The sequence below is a fragment of the Prionailurus bengalensis genome, chromosome A3, assembly GCF_016509475.1.
Source record: "Prionailurus bengalensis isolate Pbe53 chromosome A3, Fcat_Pben_1.1_paternal_pri, whole genome shotgun sequence".
NCBI lineage: Eukaryota > Metazoa > Chordata > Mammalia > Carnivora > Felidae > Prionailurus > Prionailurus bengalensis.
In genome coordinates, this window is record NC_057354.1 from 38,828,198 (window position 1) to 38,850,763 (window position 22,566).

Sequence of the window (22,566 nt, forward strand, 5' to 3'; positions counted from 1 at the left end):
ACAGCTTGAAGCGATGATCCTGGATTGCCCACAGTCCTGTGGGTTAGGAATTTGAACAGGGCTCAGCCAAAAGAGCTTGTCTCTGGTCCACATGGTATTGACTGTGGTAATCCAACTGGGCTGGAGCATCCAAGATGGCCTTACTCACATGACTGGGGCCCTGGAGCTGGCCATTGGCTGAAGTACCTCAGCTCTCTGCTAAGTGGCCTCTCTCTTCACTATGTGTAAGGCTTCCTTACCTAGTGGTAGGAACATTCCAAGAGAATGAAAATGGAAGCTGCAAGACCTCATGAGGCTTGTCACAGCGTCACTCCTACCATATTCTACTGAACAAAGTGAGTCACAAGACTGGGCCAGAATAAAAGGGAGAGGAAATAACCTCCACTTCTTAATACAAAGATGGGATGAATTGCTGAGGCCATCTTTTCAGACAGTCAACCATAGGGGCCAATCAGTAGTACCAACTTTATTCGGTTATTATGAGGATTAAATAAATTAATATATGTAGAACACGTAAAACAGTGCCTGGTTACAGATTTAGTACTCAAGAAGTGTTTGGTTTTATTATAATTATTCTTGTGTCACCTTAGAAACACATATAGTACATGTTTACTTCTTGAATTAAAGACTTCCCAGCAATGTAGTCATCAGAAAATCAGGAACCCTAGTGATGAACTGTCTCCTCACAACCTGAAGCCCATGTACATCAGTTCTGTCTGGTCATGTGGTTCATTTGGGCCATTCCTGGGTGTTTTCCATTCTGTATCGCCATGTGGCCTCAGCTTTCCTCCATGAGGGACACAGCCATCATTTCCCTCTACTCTCTTAGACTTTCTTCTGAGGGTACCTAGTTTGGAGACTATCAACTCCTCATTGACTCTGCCCTGTTCTGAATTCTTCAGGTCACCATAGAGGTGGTGGATGGTCCTGACTCTGAAGCAGATAAAGATCAGCATCCAGAGAATAAGCCCAGCTGGTCAGTCCCGTCCCCTGACTGGAGGGCCTGGTGGCAGAGGTCCTTGTCCCTGACGAGGGCCAACAGCGGGGACCAAGACTATAAGTACGACAGTACCTCAGACGACAGCAACTTCCTCAACCCCCCCAGGGGGTGGGACCGTCCAGCCCCAGGCCACCGGACTTTTGAAACCAAAGACCAGCCAGAATATGGTGAGTTTACCACCCAGCGATCTAAAATTGATGGGGAGAATAAATGAGGATGATGAGGCCTAATGGACACGGAGCCAAGCAAAACCCAGTTTACAGTATGTGGTTTTTGGTCTTCATAAAGACTTTGTTCCACAGAAGCCCCAAGGAGGCACCAGCAGCCACATTTTTCTGGAAAGCCTATAATTTTTAAATCATACCAATTATCCTAGAAGAGAATTTTTTTTTTTTTTTTTTTTTAGTTACGGATCTTTGACATTCTGCTTTTTTTCCCAAAAAAGTTTTATTTCTAAAAGTGAAGATAGCACCAAATTAACTTCCTTGCATATTTTACTGAAAAATTCATACTAAAAATCAATTTAGTAAAAAGAGATGTGTCAAGTTGCCTCTGTTGACCAGGCAACCATGTTATGTTTGACATTGGCAGTGGAGCAGCCCTTGGGAATCCACATGAACATGTGCTTCACAGGTTGTCAAAGTAAGGCTCCCCCACGAATAAATGTGAAGACCCCAAGTTGGGATTTCTAGTTTCCCATGTTTTTAGAGTAGGAGAAGTGAGGTAACAAACAACTTACAAATTCAGTGATTTAAATAATAAAAATCATGGTTCACTTGAGTTGGAGTGGGAGACAGTGGGGGAAACTCAGCTCCACTCAGTCATTCAGGGATCCAGGCTTCTTCCATGTTGGAGCTCGGCAAACCATCAGGACCTGAGTTATGCTCCTTGGCTGGCAGTCAAGGGGTCAGGGGAGGCATAGAAAAGGCACCCATGATCTTAACCCCTCAGCCTGGAGATGATACACATCACATCTGCTTAGCACACCACCACACCACATTCTGTTGGTGACACGTAGTCATATGGCCCACATAGATTCAAGGAAAGCTGGGAAACACATCTCATGTGTGCAAAAAGAGGAAATGAAACAGACCTGGCAAGGCTTTGTGGGGAATCAGGCAGTCTGCCTCATGTTATGAGAATATCTGATATCTTACAAATTCACCCATCATGACAGTGTTCTTGTGGCTTCACCATCCGCAGCCTTAGGAACAAATGCTATACAATGGGGATGATTTGTCTCACACCATTGCCTTCTCACCCTTACCTCCATTTCTCAGTAGGAAGACCAGTTGTATATTGGAGAGTCATTTCTGCTGCTAATAGATGATAGCAGGCAACTTCCAAAGCAGGAAGACCTTTTCTGAAGATCATGCATTGTGTCTGCCACCATGCTAGGCTCTGGGAATCCAAAAGTTAGAAAGACATGGGTCTTCCCTAATGAGGATCTCACCATCTGTATAAGGGAGAAAAGTTAAGTGAGAGAGGAAAACAGTGCCATGGTAGAGATACACATCAAATACTAGGGTAGCAGAAAGAGAACTCCCATATTCTTGCCAGCCAGGAGGCTTCTCAAACCTTCCCCCTTTTCTGGAAGAAGTCCAATTTATCTGTTTCTAAGAGAAAGGACTGGGAATAATCATCAACGTTTTATAGCACTCCCCATGCCCCAGTCCCACTTCATAGCATCTCACATACATTAGCTTATTTAATCAGCAATTTGAGGCCGATACCCCATTTTACAGATGGAAAAACTGAAGGCTAGAGAAGTTAAACAATTTGGCTTGAAGGGTCAAGACCTAGGATTCATCTCAGGCGGTCCGAGTCCAGCATCTGTTCTCTTAACCATTGTGTTATTCTGCCTCTCTAGGGAATAAAACATAGCACATCCTTTAGGACAATAGAAATGGATGCTTAGATTAGAAGATATAAATGGGGGGGAAAGTCCCATGGTGTTGAGCAAGAGAAACACAGAGGATCCCTGGGTGCCAGTCTGACATGTCACCACTGGTTTTTGGCTTAAGCTGTTTGCTCAGCACATACAGAACATTGTTTCAAAGAATGGAGCTCAGACCCTCCACATCAGAATCCCTTGGTTGCATGTTTAAAAATGCCAATCCTTGGGGCACCTGGGTGACTCAGTCAGTTTGGTGCCTGACTTTGTCTCAGGTCATGATCTCGCCTTTCAGAGCTCAAGCCCCATGTTGGGCTCTGTGCTGACAGCTAGGAGCCTGGGACCTGTTTCAGATTCTGTGTCTTCCCCTCTCTCTCTGCCCCTTCCCTGCTCACACTCTGTCTCTCTCAAAAATACCCATTAAAAAAATGAAAATAAAATGCCAATCCTGGTCCCAGCCCTGTCTCTCTCTATACCAACATTCCTCAAAGTGTAAACCCCAAATCGGCTGCATCAACATCACCTGAGACTGTGATGGGAATGCAGATCTTCAGGCCCCAACCCCAGGCCTATTGAATAAGACACTCTGGGGTGGGATCCCCAAAATCTGTGTTTGAACAGGCCTTCCAGAGGTTCTGGTACACTGAGCACCACTATCCCAGAGCAATGGTTCTCAGCCTTGGTTGCTCATTATACTCACCCCAGCAATTTTTTAAAGTCGATGCCGAGACTTGTCTTCAGACCAGTTATATTGGGATCTCTCAGGTTGAGGCCCAAGCATTAGTTTTTCAAAGCTCCATGAGTGACTCCGGTGTGCAGCCTCATTTGAGAGATGCTGCTGTCCTTCTGCTGAAGTAGAGTGTCTAGGAGTGAGACCTGGAGTTGGTCTTTCTTTGCTTTTTTGTTTCTTTCTTTTCTCAGCCAAGGTCAGCAGGTGATTCTCATGCTCATTGAAGTTGAAGACCACCACTAGAAACAACTTTTGCATCTAAAGCTCTTACAGAATACACTCTACCAAATTCATGAACATTAAGAACATTGTCCATTTCAATCTTGAGGATAGAATTTGCTTCTACTAGGACAGTTCCTGTGGTTGCCTCTGTCACCTTCACCCCAGCTCTCTAGGCCTAGAATACCTGTGCAGTATCCCACATCTGGATCTCACAGCATCCCTGGGCCATGGGAAACCCCCATCTTTCATGGGTTTGGACTATCTCTTGGTAACTTCCTCATCCTTAGAGCAGATATCAGGATTGCTACTTTATAAAGAAAATCTTGTCCCTTAAAATATCCCTAAGGGAGTGCTTCTTGGGTTTCAGTGTGCACACAAATAGCCTGGAGGTCTTTTTTTTAAATGTATGTTTGTTTGTTTGTTTGTTTGTTTGTTTTTGAGAGAAAGAGAGAGAGAACGAACACAAGCAGGGGAGGGGCAGAGAGAGAGGGAGATAACAGAATCCAAAGCAGGCTCTAGGCCCTGAGCTGTCAACACAGAGCCTGATATGGGGCTTGAACCCACTAACCATGAGATCATGACCTCAGCTGAAGTCAGACACTTAACTGACTGAGCCATTCAGGCACCCCTAACCTGGGGTCTTTTAAAATGCAGCGTCTGATGCCATAGATGAAGCTGACAGTGCTCAGACCACACTTTGACTAGCAAGACTCTGAGCATGTTGTAAATGCTCAGTAGCATGCAGAATGAATGAATGATTACTTACATCCCTGACGGGCTCACAAGGAATGTGTGATTTCCAGAATTCCACACAGCATCGGATGAGCTGAATGCTCTTTATTTCAATCAATAAGAAACTACTAAACAATGTCTAAGTATTTATCCCTATGATGTGTGTGGTGAAGGACAGAGGGAATGAACACATGACCCAGGATGGCGAGGTTCCTGCGGTGGCAAAGCAACAAGACTCACTGTGCCTAAGTATGTGTGAAAATCACCACAGGAACTGGCCTTTGTGGTGGAAGTTGATCTCGGATTTTTGAAGGGAGGATCTTTCGTAATAATTTAAATGTTTGTGGCCAAAGAGTTCTTCAAAAAAATGTTGGTGTAAAAAAAATAGAATGTAATGGCATCTTTAGAATAAATTCTAAAATACACAATGGGAGTTAGTTACACCTAAGTTGCGATTGTGGAAACATATGATGTGACCACGGGTTGGCTCAATTTTGGACTCAATTTGAGATGCTGCATTTTAAATACCTTCTGTGTAGACACTTAAGGTATCATCAAGGACCAAGAAAGAATCCGAGTAAATATTTTTCTGTCAAATAGTAGAATACCATTGCCAAAATTGTTCTGAATCAACCATATAATGAAATCAGATAGGCATCGCTTACTGTAAACCTGGGTTGGGACTCAGTTCTTTGCAATTCTCTGACTGGTCATGGTCCTATTTTAATAGATTTCACAGTGATTTTTGTCGAGGCTTTTTCTTTGTAATGTTGAATTATGGCCACATAAGTGGGTGTCTTAAAAAAGAGAGGCCAACATGGGCCAGAATTAAAGCTGCAGGAGTACCAGGATATAGAACAGCATGCTGCCACAGAGACCTCACATCTAATCCCAGATCTGCCAGGCTTGAGCTGTGTGTCCTTAGGCAAGACCCTTAACCTCTCTGAGCCTCAGTTTCTTTATCCATAAAAGGAGGAAGTTTCTACCTACCTTACAGGATTATTATAGGAGTTTAATCAGTGTATTTAGACGGAGAAGCTGGTTAAAGCAGGCCCTCAATAATTGGTAGCCACTCTCATCTAGGATTAGTGGTGGAGGCTTGCCAGTAACCAAGTCAAGACCCAAATCACTCCAGTTGCCCAGACACTATAACTGTCCCACAGAACTCTAGTGACCTGAAACTGCTTAATCACTACTTTAAAATTTCAAATGACATGATTGAGACCCAGCTCTCAGCCCAGTACCCTGTGGATTGTTTTCTTCCTTCATTGAACTCTTTGATGTCACAGGGACTGTGTTTTACTGCCATTGTTGTCATCTTAGTGGTTACTGTTGTTCATATTCATTTTTTGCTCTGAGCGATGCTCCATGGCAGGTGAGCACATGACAACAGGCTTGTTTTGCTATAGCAGAAAGGAATACTGCCCTCAAAGCTTTCGGTCCTTTGCATGCATTAAACAAATAGAGATTACCCAAGAGGAGGGTCTTTGCTGGGACATTTATCTGGGACAGTATGCTATGGAGCCTGCAGGGTAGTGAGTGGACATACACGCTTTGCCCTAGGAGGTGGCTTCATTTCATTGCTAACCTAATAGAAATGATTAGCCACATGGGTATGGAGCTTTTCTGTTTCTGATTTGGGGGACCATGTTTTGAAAAACTGGAAAAATCAGTGGCTTTGTGAGCATTTAAAATAAAAACATGAAGAGGCGCTTTTGTGGCTCAGTTGGTTGTCTGACTTCAGATCAGGTCATGATCTGAACTCAGCTCCTGAGTTCGAGACCCACGTCAGGCTCTTTGCTGTCAGCACAGAGCCTGTGTCAGATCCTCTGTCCCCCTTTCTCTCTGGCCCTCCCCTGCTCATTTTTTCTCTCTCTTTCTCTTTATGCTTTTAAAAAAACAAAAAAACTAATAATAACATGAAGAGAGCCACTTATTGGGATAATAAACCCTTCATTGTTCCAGACTCTGCTAGCCATCTAGAGAGCATATTTTAGGGAGAATTTTATGGTGTATTTGTAACAGGTAACTTTTGCTGCTTAAGAAACCACCCCCTAAATTTAGTGTCTTAAAAGAACAAATGGGTTCTTTCTTAAGAATCTACAGTTTTGGGGTGTCTGGGTGGCTCAGTCGGTTAAGCATCCAACTCTTGGTTTGGGTTCAGGTCATGAGTTCAAAGCCCCATATCCAGCTCAGCGCTGACAGCATGGGACCTACTTGGGATTCTCTATCTCCCTCTCTCTCTGCCCCTCCTCTGCTCATGCTCTCTCTCTGCCTCTCTGTGTCTCTCAAAAATAAACATTTAAAAAAAAGAAAAAAAGAAGAGTCTGAACTTTGCCTGAATTGTCATTCAGCTCTGGGCTGGCTTGGTTGAGGCTGGATAGTCTAGGATGGCTTTACTCAATGATGGGGCCCTAGCTGAATAGCTGGGCATGCTGGGGTGGTTGGGGCCTCTAACTGGTCCCTCACCCCCCAGGTTGCCAGCCCAGGCTCTTCACATAGTGATGGAAGAGTTCTCTGTGTCAAGAGAGCAAACCCTAATCCACGAACACTTTTCCTGCCTCTGTTTGCATCATGTTTGCTATTTTCCCATTGGCCAAAGAAAGTCATATGGCCCAGGCTGGTGGGCAGGAGAAGAGAGTAACCGAAGGGCAGATATGGGGAAAGGAATGATGGAAGTCATTTTTCACATATCCAACACAGTATTAACATTCAATAATTTAGATCCAAGAAACCAAGACCAGAAATTACCTTGTGCAAAGATTCCAATATAAGCCGCATGGCGGGTTTAATGTTAGAATCTTAAAGGTCAAAGATATTTTCCAAAATGTCTCTCCATTTTACTGCAACAGGAAGGAAAGGCTGTAGGAGATCTAGATGGTTGAGGTCCCATTGCTTTGGCTGAGCAAAACAGCTACACCACTTGGCATCACTGGATTATGTACCTAGCATATACATGACATAAACTCTACTTACCTGATTTAGTAAGCTTTCTCTGACTTGCCCACCGTCCCCTTTATGAGTCTAATGACATTACGACCTTTACTTGTGACTTTTGTTGTCGTTGTTCCCTTCAACAAATCTGGTCTTGGTGGTACGTGTTGGATGTGGTTCAGTGTGTTCATGTGTGCCTATAACCCACTGCACCTGGATGTTCCCACTGACCAGAGTGTGATCTCCTAATTGCTCTGGTGTTCTCAGGGGGAGATTACCAAGAGATACCAGGCCACAGAGGTCTTGGAGGGAGCAGCAACCACCCTTACTGAGGTGGTTTCGCCCTCTGGAAGCAACTTGTCTCTCTAATTCTACTGTTGATGCCTAGTAAGAGATAAGAGAGATGGAGAGGCTGACACTGGGGAAATGGGCCCAACTCCTTCACATGAGACAGTAGTTTCAAACACCTGCTCGGCCGTGTTGCTAGAAAACCATTTCTTAGAAGATAATCAAAATACAAAAAGATTCCTTTTTGGGGAGAGAGAAGAAATGGATGGGGGCCCTTGGGGCAGGCAAGGTGTGGGCAAACTCTCTGCTCTGGGTTAGGGAAGAGGACACAACCATAAACGACACCCCCCTCCCCAACTCCGTTTAATGGCTGAGGAGACTCGGCGGCCCTGTGTTTGCCTGAGGAGTGTTCAGAGTGGATGCCATGCAAACAGCAGCCTGGGAGGCTGGAACAGGGCCCATCCTGCAGGTAGAAACATGTGTGGACTACATTCCTGATGGGCCTACATCATAACAATCACCGCGACCTGTTATGAACAGAGAGGGCCCCTTCCCTGCAAAGCACATGCCTGTAGCTCCAAGTTTGGCATTGGCGGCAGCCCCACGGCCGTAGGAAGATCTGGACAAATCAGGAGAAAGTATTACAGAGTGCAGATGCTTCAGAGGGGATCATGCTGTGCAGACCGAGGGCTTAGCACTAGGGCCCAAGCTTTCCTCTCTGTTACCCTTATGACGTTGGGTAAGTTCCCCAGTCCCTCCAGGACTTGGTTTCTTTACTTTTAAAAGAGGAACTTCATCTTGATAACATACCAACTTTCCTCACACCACTCACATTCTCAGCACCCCCACCCCCCAGTTTGGTCTACTCCTTTTTTCCTTATCATTTATTGACTTCTAATACACTGTATAACTTACTCATTTTTTATTGATTATTGTCTGACTCTTCTTACTAAAATATTAGTTCCACCAGGAAAAAAATCTTTGAAAGTTTTATTTAATGATATTTCCCACATAACTAGAATTATGCCTGGCATATAATAGGGGCTCAATAAATATTCATTGGATAGATATTGAGTGATGAACTCAAAGGATCATTTCTATCTCTACCTTTATGTAGCAGTTATCTACTGCTATATAACAAACCATCCCAAAACAACAATGGTTTTAGGGGTGCCTGGGTGGCTCAGTCAGTTGATCATCCAACTCTTGATTTCGACTCAGGTCATGATCCCAGGGTAATGAGATCAAGCCCCGTATCAGACTCTGAGCTGAGCATGGAGCCTGCTTAAGATTTTCCCTCTCTTTCTCTCTCTCTCTCCCTCTGCCCCTCTCCCCCACTTGCACTCTCACTCTCTCTAAAATAAAAATTTTAAACAAAACACAAACAAAAAACCAGCAGTTTATTATTTATCCTGATTCTGTGGCTCAGGAGTTCATGCAGGGCCCCACTAGGCAGTTGGTGTGCTCCTAAGCATCCACTGTGTTCATCTGTCCACTGGGAAGGGCTGGAAGATTCAACAAGGCTTCACTCATGTGTGTGTGCCTCGCAGCCCCTCATGTGCCTCCTCCATCTCCATGCGGTGTCCCACAACTCACAAGTTTAGCCTCAGTTTCTTTCACAGTGACCAGATTGCCTAGAGCAAAAGTCAGAAGCTGCCAGGCCCTCTTAAGGCCAAAGTCAGCTCAGATTTTAAAGAAGGGGAAATAAACACTCTCAATCTCTCTCTCTCAATCTCTCTCTCTCTCTCTCTCTCTCTCTCTCTCTCTCTTTCTCTCATATGTAATAGGAGGGAAAGGACTGATGGTGGCCATCTTTGAAAACTACCTACCATAGTATTCCATGATCCCATACTCTACAAATGCAGGCATTCTCAATAAGCACTGACCGGGCACCTTCTAGGAGTCAGGCCCTGGCTGTGTGCTGACCACCACAGTGCTCAAAACCTCAGACAGAGTCTTGCTCTCATGAAGCTAATCCCAGAATGAACCCTGGAGCCATAAGCCTTTTGCCTCCAGCCGGCATCTAGTCCTCTCCAACAGTGAGAACGATGGAAGAAGACAACTGGCAGGCTGCTTGACAAGAGGGATTTGGGGACTCCTTGGGCGAGGCTGGTGACCGTATCCCTGGCTCCCTTCCAGATTCCACAGATGGTGAGGGCGACTGGAGTCTCTGGTCTGTCTGCAGTGTCACCTGTGGGAACGGCAACCAGAAGCGGACTAGGTCTTGTGGCTACGCATGTACCGCAACAGAATCTAGGACATGTGATCGTCCAAACTGCCCAGGTTGGTATACACAGGGGAGTGGCTCCAAGTTCGGGGGGAAGTTTTTAACTTATTTTTAAGCCTTAGAGAAAGTGACTTTCTAAAAGACAACCATTTCCCTAGTAAGAATTCTGACCAGGCTGAAACAACAAGAGCTAACACAAGCATAATGAGCTGAATGGATGAAAAGATGGGTTTTCTGAGCCTTATGCACAATCGCTAGAGCCATGACCTAGAATGCAATGCCACAGTGTACTTGTTTAATTTAAAGGGGGGATTCTGTTTAACTTGAGACTTTGATGTGGGATTTGTTGTGCCTTGAAGAGACACAGACAGACATTTGTGGTCTGATAAGGAAGCCAGGATGAGTGGATTTACAGCCACATACAGGAGAACCATGCAGGTAGCCCTGTCGGTGATGTGTGAGAGTTGCTGAAGCCTCCAAGGGAGGAGACGGAGGAAACCTGGCAGTTAATTATCCCTTTAAACTGCATTGTCAGTGTTTTAAAAACTAAACTAATTGCAATTGGAGAGAGGCCATTGGGGGTAAAAGAATAATTGTGACTGTCTGTGGCAGTTGGGTGTCAAAATGTGGCCTGTTTTTATATGGCCTACACGTTTTTAAAGGGTCAAGAAGAAGGAAGGGGAAACGGAGGAGAAGAAAGAGGAGGAGGAAATGGAGGGAGAGGAGGGTGAGTAGGGGTAGGGGAAGAAATATGCAACCAAGACTACATGTGACTCACAAAGCCAAAACATTTACTCTCTGCCCCTTTACAAAAAAAATTTACCAGCTCCTGATCTGTAGTTTTACATTTACTTTTGTGTTCCCGTTGCCAGGTAGAATGCCAGCTTCAAATAATATCTCAGGTTCTTCCAAGAAACTGTACATTCCAAATGGCTTCATCTGAAAGATGACTATCAGAGGCAGAAAACTAGATCCCTGCACCCCCAGACTTCCTTTTCCTACTCCTAGAAACTTGGTTATCAGACCATGAGGCTGAGATCTGAAACAGAAAAGAAGTGAAAGAGCAAAGGGGTTTCTGAGGGGAGAGAGGAAGGATCAGACTGGACATGTGTCTGTTAGCAAAGGGGCATGTGTAGAAAATGGGGCTGACGCTTAACAAGCGGCAGCTTGGGCTCCATGTCAGCCATGCAGGTGGATTTCAGAAAATGGAGCAACCATCAAGATGCTCTTCCCGATCTTTCCTATGCTCACTGTAATGAAGCTGAGTCGGAAGTCTGGTGTGATGGGATTTAGGTGGGTACAAAATATACCAATAAATAATAATAACATGAGAAGGGGGAAGAGGAGAAATACATGAAGAAAAGGAAGAAGGGAGAGAAGGACAGTATGAAGAAGATGATGATGATGGAGATGAGATAAAACAAGAAAACAAAGGTGAAGATGAAGATAAAGAAAGCGAAGATGGTGAAGAAGGAAAACAAAATGTAATGAAGATCATGAAGAATAGGATTGTTTGAGGACTTAAGTATCAAGCCAATTTCTTAGGTCTTTTGGGGCATTATTTCATTTAATCCTTGCAATAGCCTCATGAAATAAGTATTTACTATTGTACCCACTTGACAGCTGTGGAAACAGGCGTGGGATTAACTTGTAAGAGTCACACAAGCAGCAAGTGATCAATCTTGAATGTGAATCCAGGCAGTCTGGTTCCAGAGTCCATGTTCTTAACCATTAAACTATTCCACTGCCACCAGGAGGAAGGATATGGGGCTCAGCCAGTCATGGATACAGATGGCATTTACTGTCAGAGCTTGGGGGCTTGCCTGTTATTTCTTTTCCCAGGCTGGCATCCGGATCCAAGTCTACCACCTGGTGACCACCATTGTGAATGTTTCTCTGCCACCATTTTGAATGTTTCCTTCTCATTTTCTCTCACTACCAAGAGCAGCATGCCCAGCAGCACTGTTCATACATTTTCTTCTCATCTGATCTTGCCCTCCTTCCATCCTTTCTGCCTCTCTGTTCCTCGGCCTTCCAGGTTTTCAGGGCTTCATGAAGGATTTTTTTTTTACAGGATCTTTTTCTTTATTTGGTTTGTTGATTCTCAGCCTTACTGGAAGGAGTCGTGGGGCAGGCAATCTCCCCAGCCTGGCAGTGATTACCCTGTAAAAGTTTGTCCCCTAAGTCAACCCTACAAATAAGTTCAAGGGGCCTCACATAAAGTCAGAGAGAGCCCCTTAAAGGAAATCAAGTCACACCTAGCAGGCAGCCAAGGCTCTCCACCACTCCAGCCTCCTTGGATGCCTCAGCTAGCACAGGATTCCTGTCCGTAAGGGAAGCCTGGATGGGAATGGTAGTTGGGGGATGAAAGAGGAACCAAGAAGTATGAGGCAAGCTGAATTCAGTCCCTCAGAGCAAGTATTGACAAGGTCGGCGTATTCTCTTTGAAGCATCGTTGTCAATGCTGAAAGTCCTAGAATTTGAGGTATCTGGTCTTTAGTTGTGGACTGCGACATCCTCAAAATGAGCTACTCTCAACCAACCAGGGAAAACTGGTTTTCTCAACCAGGGAAAACTCAACCAACAGTTACCGCTTAACTACCGTGCTTTCTTTACACATAATTTGTTGAATGCATTCAGCTCTATGAGGTGGAGCACTTCTTTCTCTCCGTTTTACAGATGCAAAAGCTGAGGCATACAAAGGTAAAGAGGCTTCCCCAACGTCACCAGACTAGTTATAATTTTAACCCAGTCAGTCCTTAAAACTGGTATTGGCCACTAGACAAAATATTAACCATTGCCTCTAGTTCAGTTTGTCACCCTGACACCAGCAGACAGACAGCCTTGCAGACATGTGTCCCCCACTGCCCCAAACCCCATTCCTGGGCCTAGTGAATGAGTTCCTTAAGACTCATTCAGGGGCACCTGGGTGGCTCAGTCATTAAGCATATGAATTTGGCTTAGGTCGTGGTCTCATGGTTCGTGAGTTCAAGTCCTACATCAGGTGAGCTCGAGCCCCACTTTAGGTAAACACAAATTCTGCTTGGGGTAAGCCCCGCTTCTCTCTCTATCTATCTCTCTCCCCCTCTCCCTCTATCTCCCTCTGCCTCTCCTGGAATTCTCTCTCTGCCCCTGGCTCACTTGCTCCATCTCTCTCTCTCTCTCTCTCTCAAAAAAAAAAAAAAAAAAAAAAGATTCTATCTCTCCCTCTGCCCCTCTCCCCCACTTACACTGCACTCTCTCTAAAAAAATAAAAATATGGTAAAAAAAAAAGGCTAATTCAGGCACATTTGGATCTGATTTCATGCTGCAAATGGTATCTGGGGTTTTAATATATTTTATGCTCTACTACCTGCTTTTTACTGTTTCCTCCACTGGCAAGTTCCTACCCAGGAGTGGTCATGAATACAAAAAAAGCTTTGTTCAGGTGTATTTGTTTCTGTATTTGCTGGGGGGGGGGGGGGGGTTGGAGGGTAACTTTTTCCATAAAACTAGGGAAAAATGAGCTCCTGTCTGTGTCTAGGAATCGAAGACACCTTCAGGACAGCTGCCACCGAAGTGAGTCTGCTTGCGGGAAGCGAGGAGTTTAACGCCACCAAGCTGTTTGAAGTTGGTAAGGAGAGTTTTCTCCCCCGCCCCTTTTGGTTTTTTATTCAAATATTGATTTAATGTTTTGGTGATTCCTTTTGCTTTTGCAGTGCCGTCCCATCCCGGGATCCATTTAAGTGTTTTGTTTTCCTCTTACGGGGTCCAATTCTCCCAGCACATTTCTTGCTACCCGAATACAGTCCGAGCAGGAGAGAGCAATCCTGGGCCTCCCAGACCAGCCTGAGCAGAGCAGCCGGCTGGGTCTGCCTTGCTTGCTACACAGCTTCCGTGGCAAGAAGTGGGACAGGACTGCTCTCCCTGAGCACAGAGTCAGCCTCAGTAGGGCCTCAGGCTGCATGGGGTCTCTTCTCACAGGCCTCACTGAGTGTCCCCAAGAAGTCAGGAAATGCTAATCTCAGTTCTGCAGCAAAAGGTGGGACGGAGAGAAAAAGGGAACTTTCTCGGCATTATACCTGCCTCTCTCTACCCCATCAATTTTTTTATAACCTTTCGGCATACCCTGCTCCTCATCTGCCAGAAAGTGCTAGACCAAACACAATAAGCATGAACCAGACAAAATTAAAAGTGACTACTCAGGGGGCGCCTGGGTGGCTCAGTCGGTTAAGCAGCTGACTTCGGCTCAGGTCATGATCTTGCGGTCCGTGAGTTCGAGCCCCGCGTCAGGCTCTGTGCTGACCGCTCAGAGCCTGGAGCCTGTTTCAGATTCTGTGTCTCCCTCTCTCTCTGACCCTCCCCCATTCATGCTCTGTCTCAAAAATAAACGTTAAAAAAATTTAAAAAAAAAGTGACTACTCAGGTGTGAGGTGAAAGCTTCCTTTTTAAAAATAGCTTCACATGCTTTGGGGTGCAATTCTTTATTTCAGAAAGATGAGACTCCTTCTGTCACACTTCTTCGTGTCACCCAGAAAGTCTTTCTTAGCCTCTTCACTTTTGCCCTGTATCCTCAGCCAAACTGGAGGCAGTGTGGAAATTCTGTGTCAACCGGGGGTTCCACCTCAGTCTTTCACACACACACAAGCTACCTTTCGCAGGAGCCTTCTGCAAACACTATGCGTTTGACTCCCCCGACACCAAAATTAAAGACTAAATGTGGGACATTTACATAAAATAGTAGAGCAACAAAGATTGTCTTTGTGGGGCAGAGAGCTTCCCGGGTCTCTCCATATTGCACACCCTACGGACAGGCAGCTGCTTGCTTTGTTGGGAGGATGGGTCCTGTTGTGCAAAGTCACACCTGAGATACAACTGAGGACTCACAGACACAAGTAGGACTGGGTATCAGTCAGGTTCTGGGCATGAACAAACATGGCACACTGAACAGATAATTGAAGAGCATTTGATGAGGGTCTGTTTGCAAAGGTGTGAGCAGGGTAGAATGGAAACCAAGAAGGGGATGTATGGGGCCGTACAGAGCAGTGGAGAGCCCTTACTGCCCCTTGGCCTGAAGGGAGCAGGGGGAGGAGTGGCTACCACAATCCACAGCCGTGTGGAGAGGGTTACCAACAGCACTCTTGTTGCTAAAGAAGGTTGTAGCCAACCTGCAGTAGCAAGGGAGGAAACATGGGAACAAATACCTTGACCTCGCTCTCCTCTCTTCCCCTGGTCTCTGGCCAGGTCCTCCCCTTGGCTCAACCCAAAAAGAAGTCAGGGCTCAAGGAGTGTGTTGATGCAATCCACTGAGGATTCCAGAGCAAGAAAAACCTTCCAGAGCAAGAAAAAACATGGAATGAGGATATAAAACCCCAAACAGAAGATGCCTAGCAGAGATGGGACAAAGCTTGATTTGCACAAGGTCATTTATTAACCTTGTACTGCCTCAGTTATCTGATATGTAAAATGGTCTGAGGTAATAGTGCCAACTTATAGAGTTATTGCAGAATTAAATGAGTTAGTATTTGCAAAGCATTTAGAGCATGCCCATCACACTGAACATCTACATAAGTCTGATAAAAATAAGTCAATGCATGTTCTATAGGCACATGAATTATGATGACCTTCCACACTAGAAGGATAATAACAAAGCCATTTTCTAGCACCTCACTGAACTTTGTTTCTGAAGACCGTGCTCTCTGAAAGAGACCCTCACTGGTTCTGCAGACACACATTTCCCGGGAGGAGGCCTGCATGCTCTCACTACTGTTCAGTCAGGGGCTCCACAGGGGTGGAGTCTCAGAGCTCAGGTCCAAATGGAGCCTTCGCACATGCCCTCAGGCAGCACCCCGGTCCCGTGCGTGCTGGGTACTTCCTGTGTTCTAGTTTAATCCTCAGCACACTTTATGAGACAGGCATTATTTTCATCGCCAATGTAGAGATGAGAAAGCTGAATCACAGTGAGGGAGAATATTATGCTCGAGGTCATGAGCTACCAAACGGTTGAGCGGGAAGTTGATCCCAGGCAGTCCAACACAAGACCCCACACTCTTTATCTTAGGCCAGGCCTTTCTGAGCTCCTGAGAGATGCCCTATATCTCTCCTCCTCATTCCACTGAAGAGAAGCCTGAACCCTCCTCCAAACTGCCCCTCCCAACCCTACCCCCATCCTAGTCTCTTGATTCCCTCCCAGGACACCACCAGTCTCCCAGGCACCTGGGGTCAGAGCTGAGGAGTCACTCCTAAAGTCTTTTCTCCTTTACCCTCAAGCCCACCAAGGCCCAGCAGCCCTAACTCTCTGACCACTCTTGATCCCTTCCATCCCCTCCCTTCCCACCTGGACTCTTATGACAGATATCAGCTCTGAATGTATCTTCTTATTGTACAGCTTAGCTAATAGCTCACTATCACTCAGAAGCCTTCAGCAGTTCCCTAGGGCCATCTAAACAAGCCTAAACTGCACCAAAGACTCTCATGATCTGATGCCAACAGCCTCATTCCCTATAACCTCTGCTCTGGTGGCGCTGAATGTTTCCCCACCCCCAGACAACCCCAGCAGATTTTTTCTGCTCAACCTTGGTTTGTGCAACATTCGCCACTATTTGCCTGTTCATGACGCCTGTTCCCTTGGGGCAGTGCAGGACCAGCATAAACATATCTTTAGGTTTTTCAAATAAAACCAGGAATCCACATTAATAACTAGAATCACCTAAGTCTTAAGTTAATTCAATAATTTATTAATTCATTGGCAATTAATTCAATATTTTTTAATATTGTAAGGTCCAAATAGAACACCACCAGGGCTGGGTTCTTCAGGTCAATGGCCTCTGGCCTAAATGTTAAGTGCCCTAAAAGCAGGGGCCAGCCCCTTCCTCTTTGAGGCATCTTGTATGGATTTGCTTGCAGTGGTCGTCGCTGTTCGGTACCCATGGTTAAGAGATCAGGCCATGGCTCTAGTTTAAACCAGTGAGTGAGGGGCACAAATAAAACTTGTTCCTATAAATTCCCCTGGAGGTACTTTCTGCCTTACCTTGTCACCACTTATTTAAAGAGCAGATTCAAAATAGCCCTCTGAATTATTGTTAATTTTGTCATAGGTGATAAGGGGGTTGTGGTTATCCCCATATCCTCCTTTTTCCCCCCAGATGCCTACTAAAACTCAAGGATAATATATATTTTCAAAAAAACAAAAAAGATGAAGCAAATGTAGTGGTTAAATCTGGGTGATGGCATATAGGTAGTCACTGCTTAAATGTATTCTCTCTACTTTTCTATGTGTCTGAAAATTTTTCATAGTATAAAGTGGAGAGGGGGTTGCCTTGTGAATAAAGTTCCAAGTTCAAGGGAGGTGAGCAAGCCAACCAAAGGCTGGTGGTTCCAGGGGGCTGCAGGGGTTGCCCCTGGGAGGGCAGGAGTTGACCTCAGCCTTAACCTGCTTCCCCTTTTGCATGTAGTGAGAGGGTTTCTCCCTGGTCTTTTTCAGACACGGACAGCTGCGAGCGATGGATGAGCTGCAAAAGTGAGTTCTTAAAGAAGTACATGCACAAGGTGATCAATGACCTGCCCAGCTGCCCCTGCTCCTACCCCACAGAGGTGGCCTACAGCACGGCGGACATCTTTGACCGCATTAAGCGCAAGGACTTCCGCTGGAAGGACGCCAGTGGGCCCAAAGAGAAGCTAGAGATCTACAAGCCCACGGCCCGGTACTGCATTCGCTCCATGCTGTCCTTGGAGAGCACCACGCTGGCCGCCCAGCACTGTTGCTATGGCGACAACATGCAGCTCATCACCAGGGGCAAAGGGGCTGGGACGCCCAACCTTATCAGCACTGAGTTCTCAGCTGAGCTCCACTACAAGGTGGACGTCTTGCCCTGGATCATCTGCAAGGGTGACTGGAGCAGATACAACGAGGCCCGGCCTCCCAACAATGGGCAGAAGTGCACTGAGAGCCCCTCGGATGAAGATTACATTAAGCAGTTCCAAGAGGCCAGGGAGTATTAAGGAGATGCCACCTCGGGTATTTGTGACACAAATGCACTACACTGATCTACCGCTTGGGCAGCGCCCCTCTTATCCGCATACATGTATATTTGTATATACCACATGGGTATTTTTCATAAATTACACTAGGGGTGTGCACCAGCTCCAGGTGACTGCCATCTGAAGCCACCTTGCCATCTGAAATGCCCACAGAGCTCCTTGAAATTCCTCCAAGGGGCGATGTCAGCAGGAGGATGAGGACAAAGAAGCCAGAAGAACCTGGAAGCCATAGTGGGTGAGATTCAACTCACACCCCGATCCAATGTTTTCTAGAGAAGCAAAGAGGAAAAGACTGAGTTGTAAACGTTATAAGCAGTTTTTATATATAACTTATTTAATATGAATGTGACTTAAGCATAAACTTTTTCGCTGGAGTTGTGAAACTGTTTAATCCCTTCTGTGAGAGTTCAGACAGGGGCTTCCGGAGGTGGGAGAGAAAGGGAATTTTGTAATGATTTAAAAAAAGAAAAACTAAATAACTCAACATAAGTGTATCAAAATAAGAAAACGGCCACCTAAAAACAAATATTCTTTAGTCCTGAGGGACCTTGCTGGAGTCTCAGCTTCCAAAATGCCCTTGCCTAAGATTGAATAGGGGGTGGGGGGGCACATGGGTATTTTAGGGGCAAATATGATGACTGGTTTTAAATAGGCTTTAAAATAAAAGGCCAATATTAGCATAATGCTATAATTCTACTGAAAGGCTTCAGAGTAGGAGACGTTCTGCTCATATCTTAGTAGGTTCAGAAGGCTGCAGGAAGGTCAGATGTAAAAATAGTAGCACTTTTCCAAAGAAAAACAAGCAAAATAAATGGTAAAAGAACATAAACCTCATTTCATCTATTTTATTTTAATACCATTGTAACATTTTTTTTCTCCACCAATATATTCCCAGTAAATACATATAAAAAGAGTAGGGGGACTCATGTTTAGAAAAAACCTAATTTTTTTATGTTTTAAGAAAGGGGAAAAAACTACGTTATTTTTGTAAAGTATTTATTGAGTCACTGAGTCTTGTGCTTCAAGCAATTACCTTGTTCTGTAGTGTGGAACTTAGGACAAATAAAGAATTTGTTCTTATGAAATCTTTACTTGCAAAACTCCAGGAAAAGAGAATATATAATAAAATCATAATAAAATGTGTTACCTGCAATAAATGTGTTACCTGCCAATATTTATGATATAAATACCATAAATAATCCTGGTAAGCCCTGGTCTCCAAGGCAGGGGGAGAGGAAGGTCTAAACCAGGTGGGAATAAAAGGCTCATTGATTGATGTGATGGTGGGTGGTATAACTCAGCATCTTTGGCACCAAGAACGCCAACCCAGTCCCCAGGAAGCTGAAGTCATTGACCCACAGGTAAGTTTTTGCCTCCTCAGAGCTAAGAAGGAGCTAAGAAAACCAAGCCAGAGCAAAGGTTTAAGACAGTCCAGGTGAGCAGGGCTGCTTCCAGACAAAATTCAGCAATTACAGTAGCAAGTAGAACTAATCATGCAGATTATTCCTTTTACGGATGAGAAAACCAAAACTCGGGGAGGGGGAATATATCACACTGGACCCATCTTTCCTTTCCTAGCCTATTGACATCTGAAGGAATTTTAGGTAACTGAACTGGTAGGGAGAGAATCAATACACCTATATATCAGGGAAGCAGATTTGGTTTCTATAATAGGGAAACTATTTTTGCAAAGAGAGTTGGTTGCATTAGATTGCATTACTTTTGAGGTGGTGAGTTCCCTGTTGAGACAGGTATTCAAGCAGAGACTGGAAATGAAGCACATGAGAAAACCAAATGAGGAGAGAAAAAAACGTATAATAGCCCTCTGATAAATGTTTTATTAAGGATAAATGCAAAGTACTATGAGAAAACAGAGGCAGGAATCAGGTAAGTACCTATCGAGTCCAATGGAGGTGTGGTATTTCATAAAGCAAAGAGGGAGGGAGAAATGGAGGCATTTGGAGTCAGAAAAAAAAGAACAAAAACAAGGAATTAGGAATGAGCTTGGTGTTTCCCAAAGGCTAGTATGTTTAGAATAAGCAGAGGAACAAGAGTGGTAAGTTATGGAGCCATATCTAAGGTGTCTTTAAGGATTTAGCCTGGAAGACAAAAAGGAACAGAGCTCTTTCCTACTACAGTGAGAATGACTGATATGAGCAATGTTTGCAATGGGCTCTTTGCCTTTTCATATCAGACTTTGCTGACCTAGTGAAATGAGAGTTGGAAGGTGAAGTGAAATGGGAGCAGAGAGGTCCCCAGGCTTTTTGCCTACTGAATACATCCCTACTCTCCAGTACAAGTTAGTGTCACACCTCTGGAAATTTGTGGAACTATGGTCTGCCTCTAATCAGGATAAGCTAGTTGTCAGTCCCAAAGCCAATGAGTGATGCTCAGAAAGCCAGACCCCTCTGCTCAGCTAATAAGACAAGGCAACCTTGTCTGATTCAGCACAAGGCTTCAAGCCAGCCCCTTGGTAGCCCCAAGTAATTCTCTCCTTCGAATTGGAGCATGTGCTCAAGGGCCAACTTTGCCTGCAGCAGAGAAGGCTGCACCTTCACCAACAGCACCTGTAAATATGACCCTCAACAAGTGCTCTACAAATGACTCTCATCAAATTTCTTGCTCCTTTGCTGGAAAAAGAGTCCTTTTTCTAATCACTGGGCCTCCTGGGTGCCATGTGAGCAAGCCAATAGTGGCAAACAGAGATGCCCAAGGCCCTCTAGTGGCTGCACATGGGAAAGTTGAGAAAGAGAACAGGGACAACGGAACTTTCTCTTTGGCCCCATTACAGTTGTCCACCATGATTACAGCCTCCGGGGTGTTTCTGCCTGTGTAGCTCAGCGGCCAAGAGGATAGAGTTCTCCAGCCTAACATCAGGGATCAAAGAATAGGTACTATACTAGCCACCCTTTCCTGAGCACACACTTTGTGCCTCTGTGCAGCTCACATTAACATGGGAGGCAAGCATAGTGCATCACATCCATTTTACAGATGAGGAAAAAGAAGCCCAACCAGGTTAGCAAAGTTGCCCAAAGTCATAAATGCTCCATAAATGGCAGAGCCAGCTGAAGCCAGTTCTTTCTAATCACCAACCCAACATTTGTAACCTTAACCCTTGTTCTACTCTCTTCCTAAGTCTTCACAGCACTCACAGGATCAGTTTGGTGTTTGTTTTTCTCTAACTCACTCTGCCTTTACTTGAATTGTTCAAATCTGCCAAATGTCCCTGCATCAGTCCTTATGATATCTCACATTGGAGACAGAGTATCTGGCTTTATTTCTACATATTCTGCTCAGTTCTGTCATTCTGTAAGAGGATGCTTGCTCCTATAGCAGAGCCCTTGCTCCAGTTGGGTCAGTAACAGAACTCAACATTTCTAGCAAACTTACTGCAAGCAAACCCCATGCTGTTGCCTGTTGGGTAGGCCTCAGAGGCAGGTGTTGTGTCTCTTACTTTTCTACAGTCTCAGCTCCTAGCACTGCCCCTGGAAGATGTCAGACAATGTGCAGAGGGCTTACGAATTTGAAGGTTGAGTCAAACTTCCTGGATTCTAGTCCTGGATTCTACAATTGCCTGTTGGGTACCACTGGATAGATTAATCAGCCTCTATGCATTTCAGTTCCTCATGCAGTTGTTATGAGAATGAAATAAGAGCCATGAAGTTCTTGGAGCCTGTCAGATGCAATGAAGTTTGGACATTGGGATTTAGTCACTTGAAAAATGTATATTGAACGTCTCCCAGTTGCCCAGCATTGTTCCAGATGCCAGAGATAAAACAGTATACAAATACAGATACTCCTGGTGGAGGGCAGACAGCTGAAAAATAAAGACATAATCTGAGATAATGATAAGTGATATAAAGAAGAATAAATTATTTGATTACACATGTATGTTGCATTATTTATAGTAATACTAGTAGCTATTATAGATAATCTTCAAAATCACTGTGGCTTAACACAGTAAAAATCTAGGGGATGTGTCTGGTCAAGTGGCTCTCTTTTAGGTGATGAGTCAAGGGTCCAGGCTCCTTCCATACTGTGGGTTGGCCATCCTCAAAATGTAACTCTCTAGGATGTCCTGGGGGTCATCTCTATCCCAGCCTGCTTGAAGAGTAAAGAGCAGGCAGGCCATGCATAAAGGTTTGCATAGGTCAAGGAGAGAAGTACTGTACATCATTTCCACTTCATCTCCACAGCTCTGTTCCATGCCACACTCTTTCACAAGGCAGACTGGGAAACGGAATTTAGTTGGGGGTGAAAGAAGCAGAGAAAGACTATGTGAGCATTAGCCAGTCTGCCACAGAGGTAGATCACCAACTACCTGATTACACAAAGCAGGAATGTAAGCAAGCAAAAAAGGACTCTGGGTGGGATGAAAGTAGGTAACCAAAGAAGAGAGGTCCTTCCCAGCCCCTCACCACCTTCCACATTGTTTTATAGTGTTAAACTGGACCTCAGTTTACTATCTATAAATTGGATAAGATAACCTGTCTTACCTACTCATTGGCAGATGCTTTTGA

General features: G+C 44.9%; 1 protein-coding gene across 2 annotated transcripts in view; it reads left to right on the forward strand.

Annotated features, from left to right (window-relative positions):
* The window catches only part of ISM1 (isthmin 1), a 74,472-nt gene extending 55,273 nt beyond the window's left edge, over nucleotides 1-19,199 (forward strand). For both annotated transcript variants that reach the window (XM_043602899.1, XM_043602900.1), the window contains exons 3-6: nucleotides 903-1,167; nucleotides 9,940-10,083; nucleotides 13,551-13,640; nucleotides 17,490-19,199. In XM_043602899.1, the coding sequence (XP_043458834.1) occupies nucleotides 903-1,167; nucleotides 9,940-10,083; nucleotides 13,551-13,640; nucleotides 17,490-18,007 (1,017 nt within the window). In that variant the 3' untranslated portion in view covers nucleotides 18,008-19,199. The remainder of the gene's footprint in view (nucleotides 1-902; nucleotides 1,168-9,939; nucleotides 10,084-13,550; nucleotides 13,641-17,489) is intronic.
* Nucleotides 19,200-22,566: the final 3,367 nt, after the last annotated feature.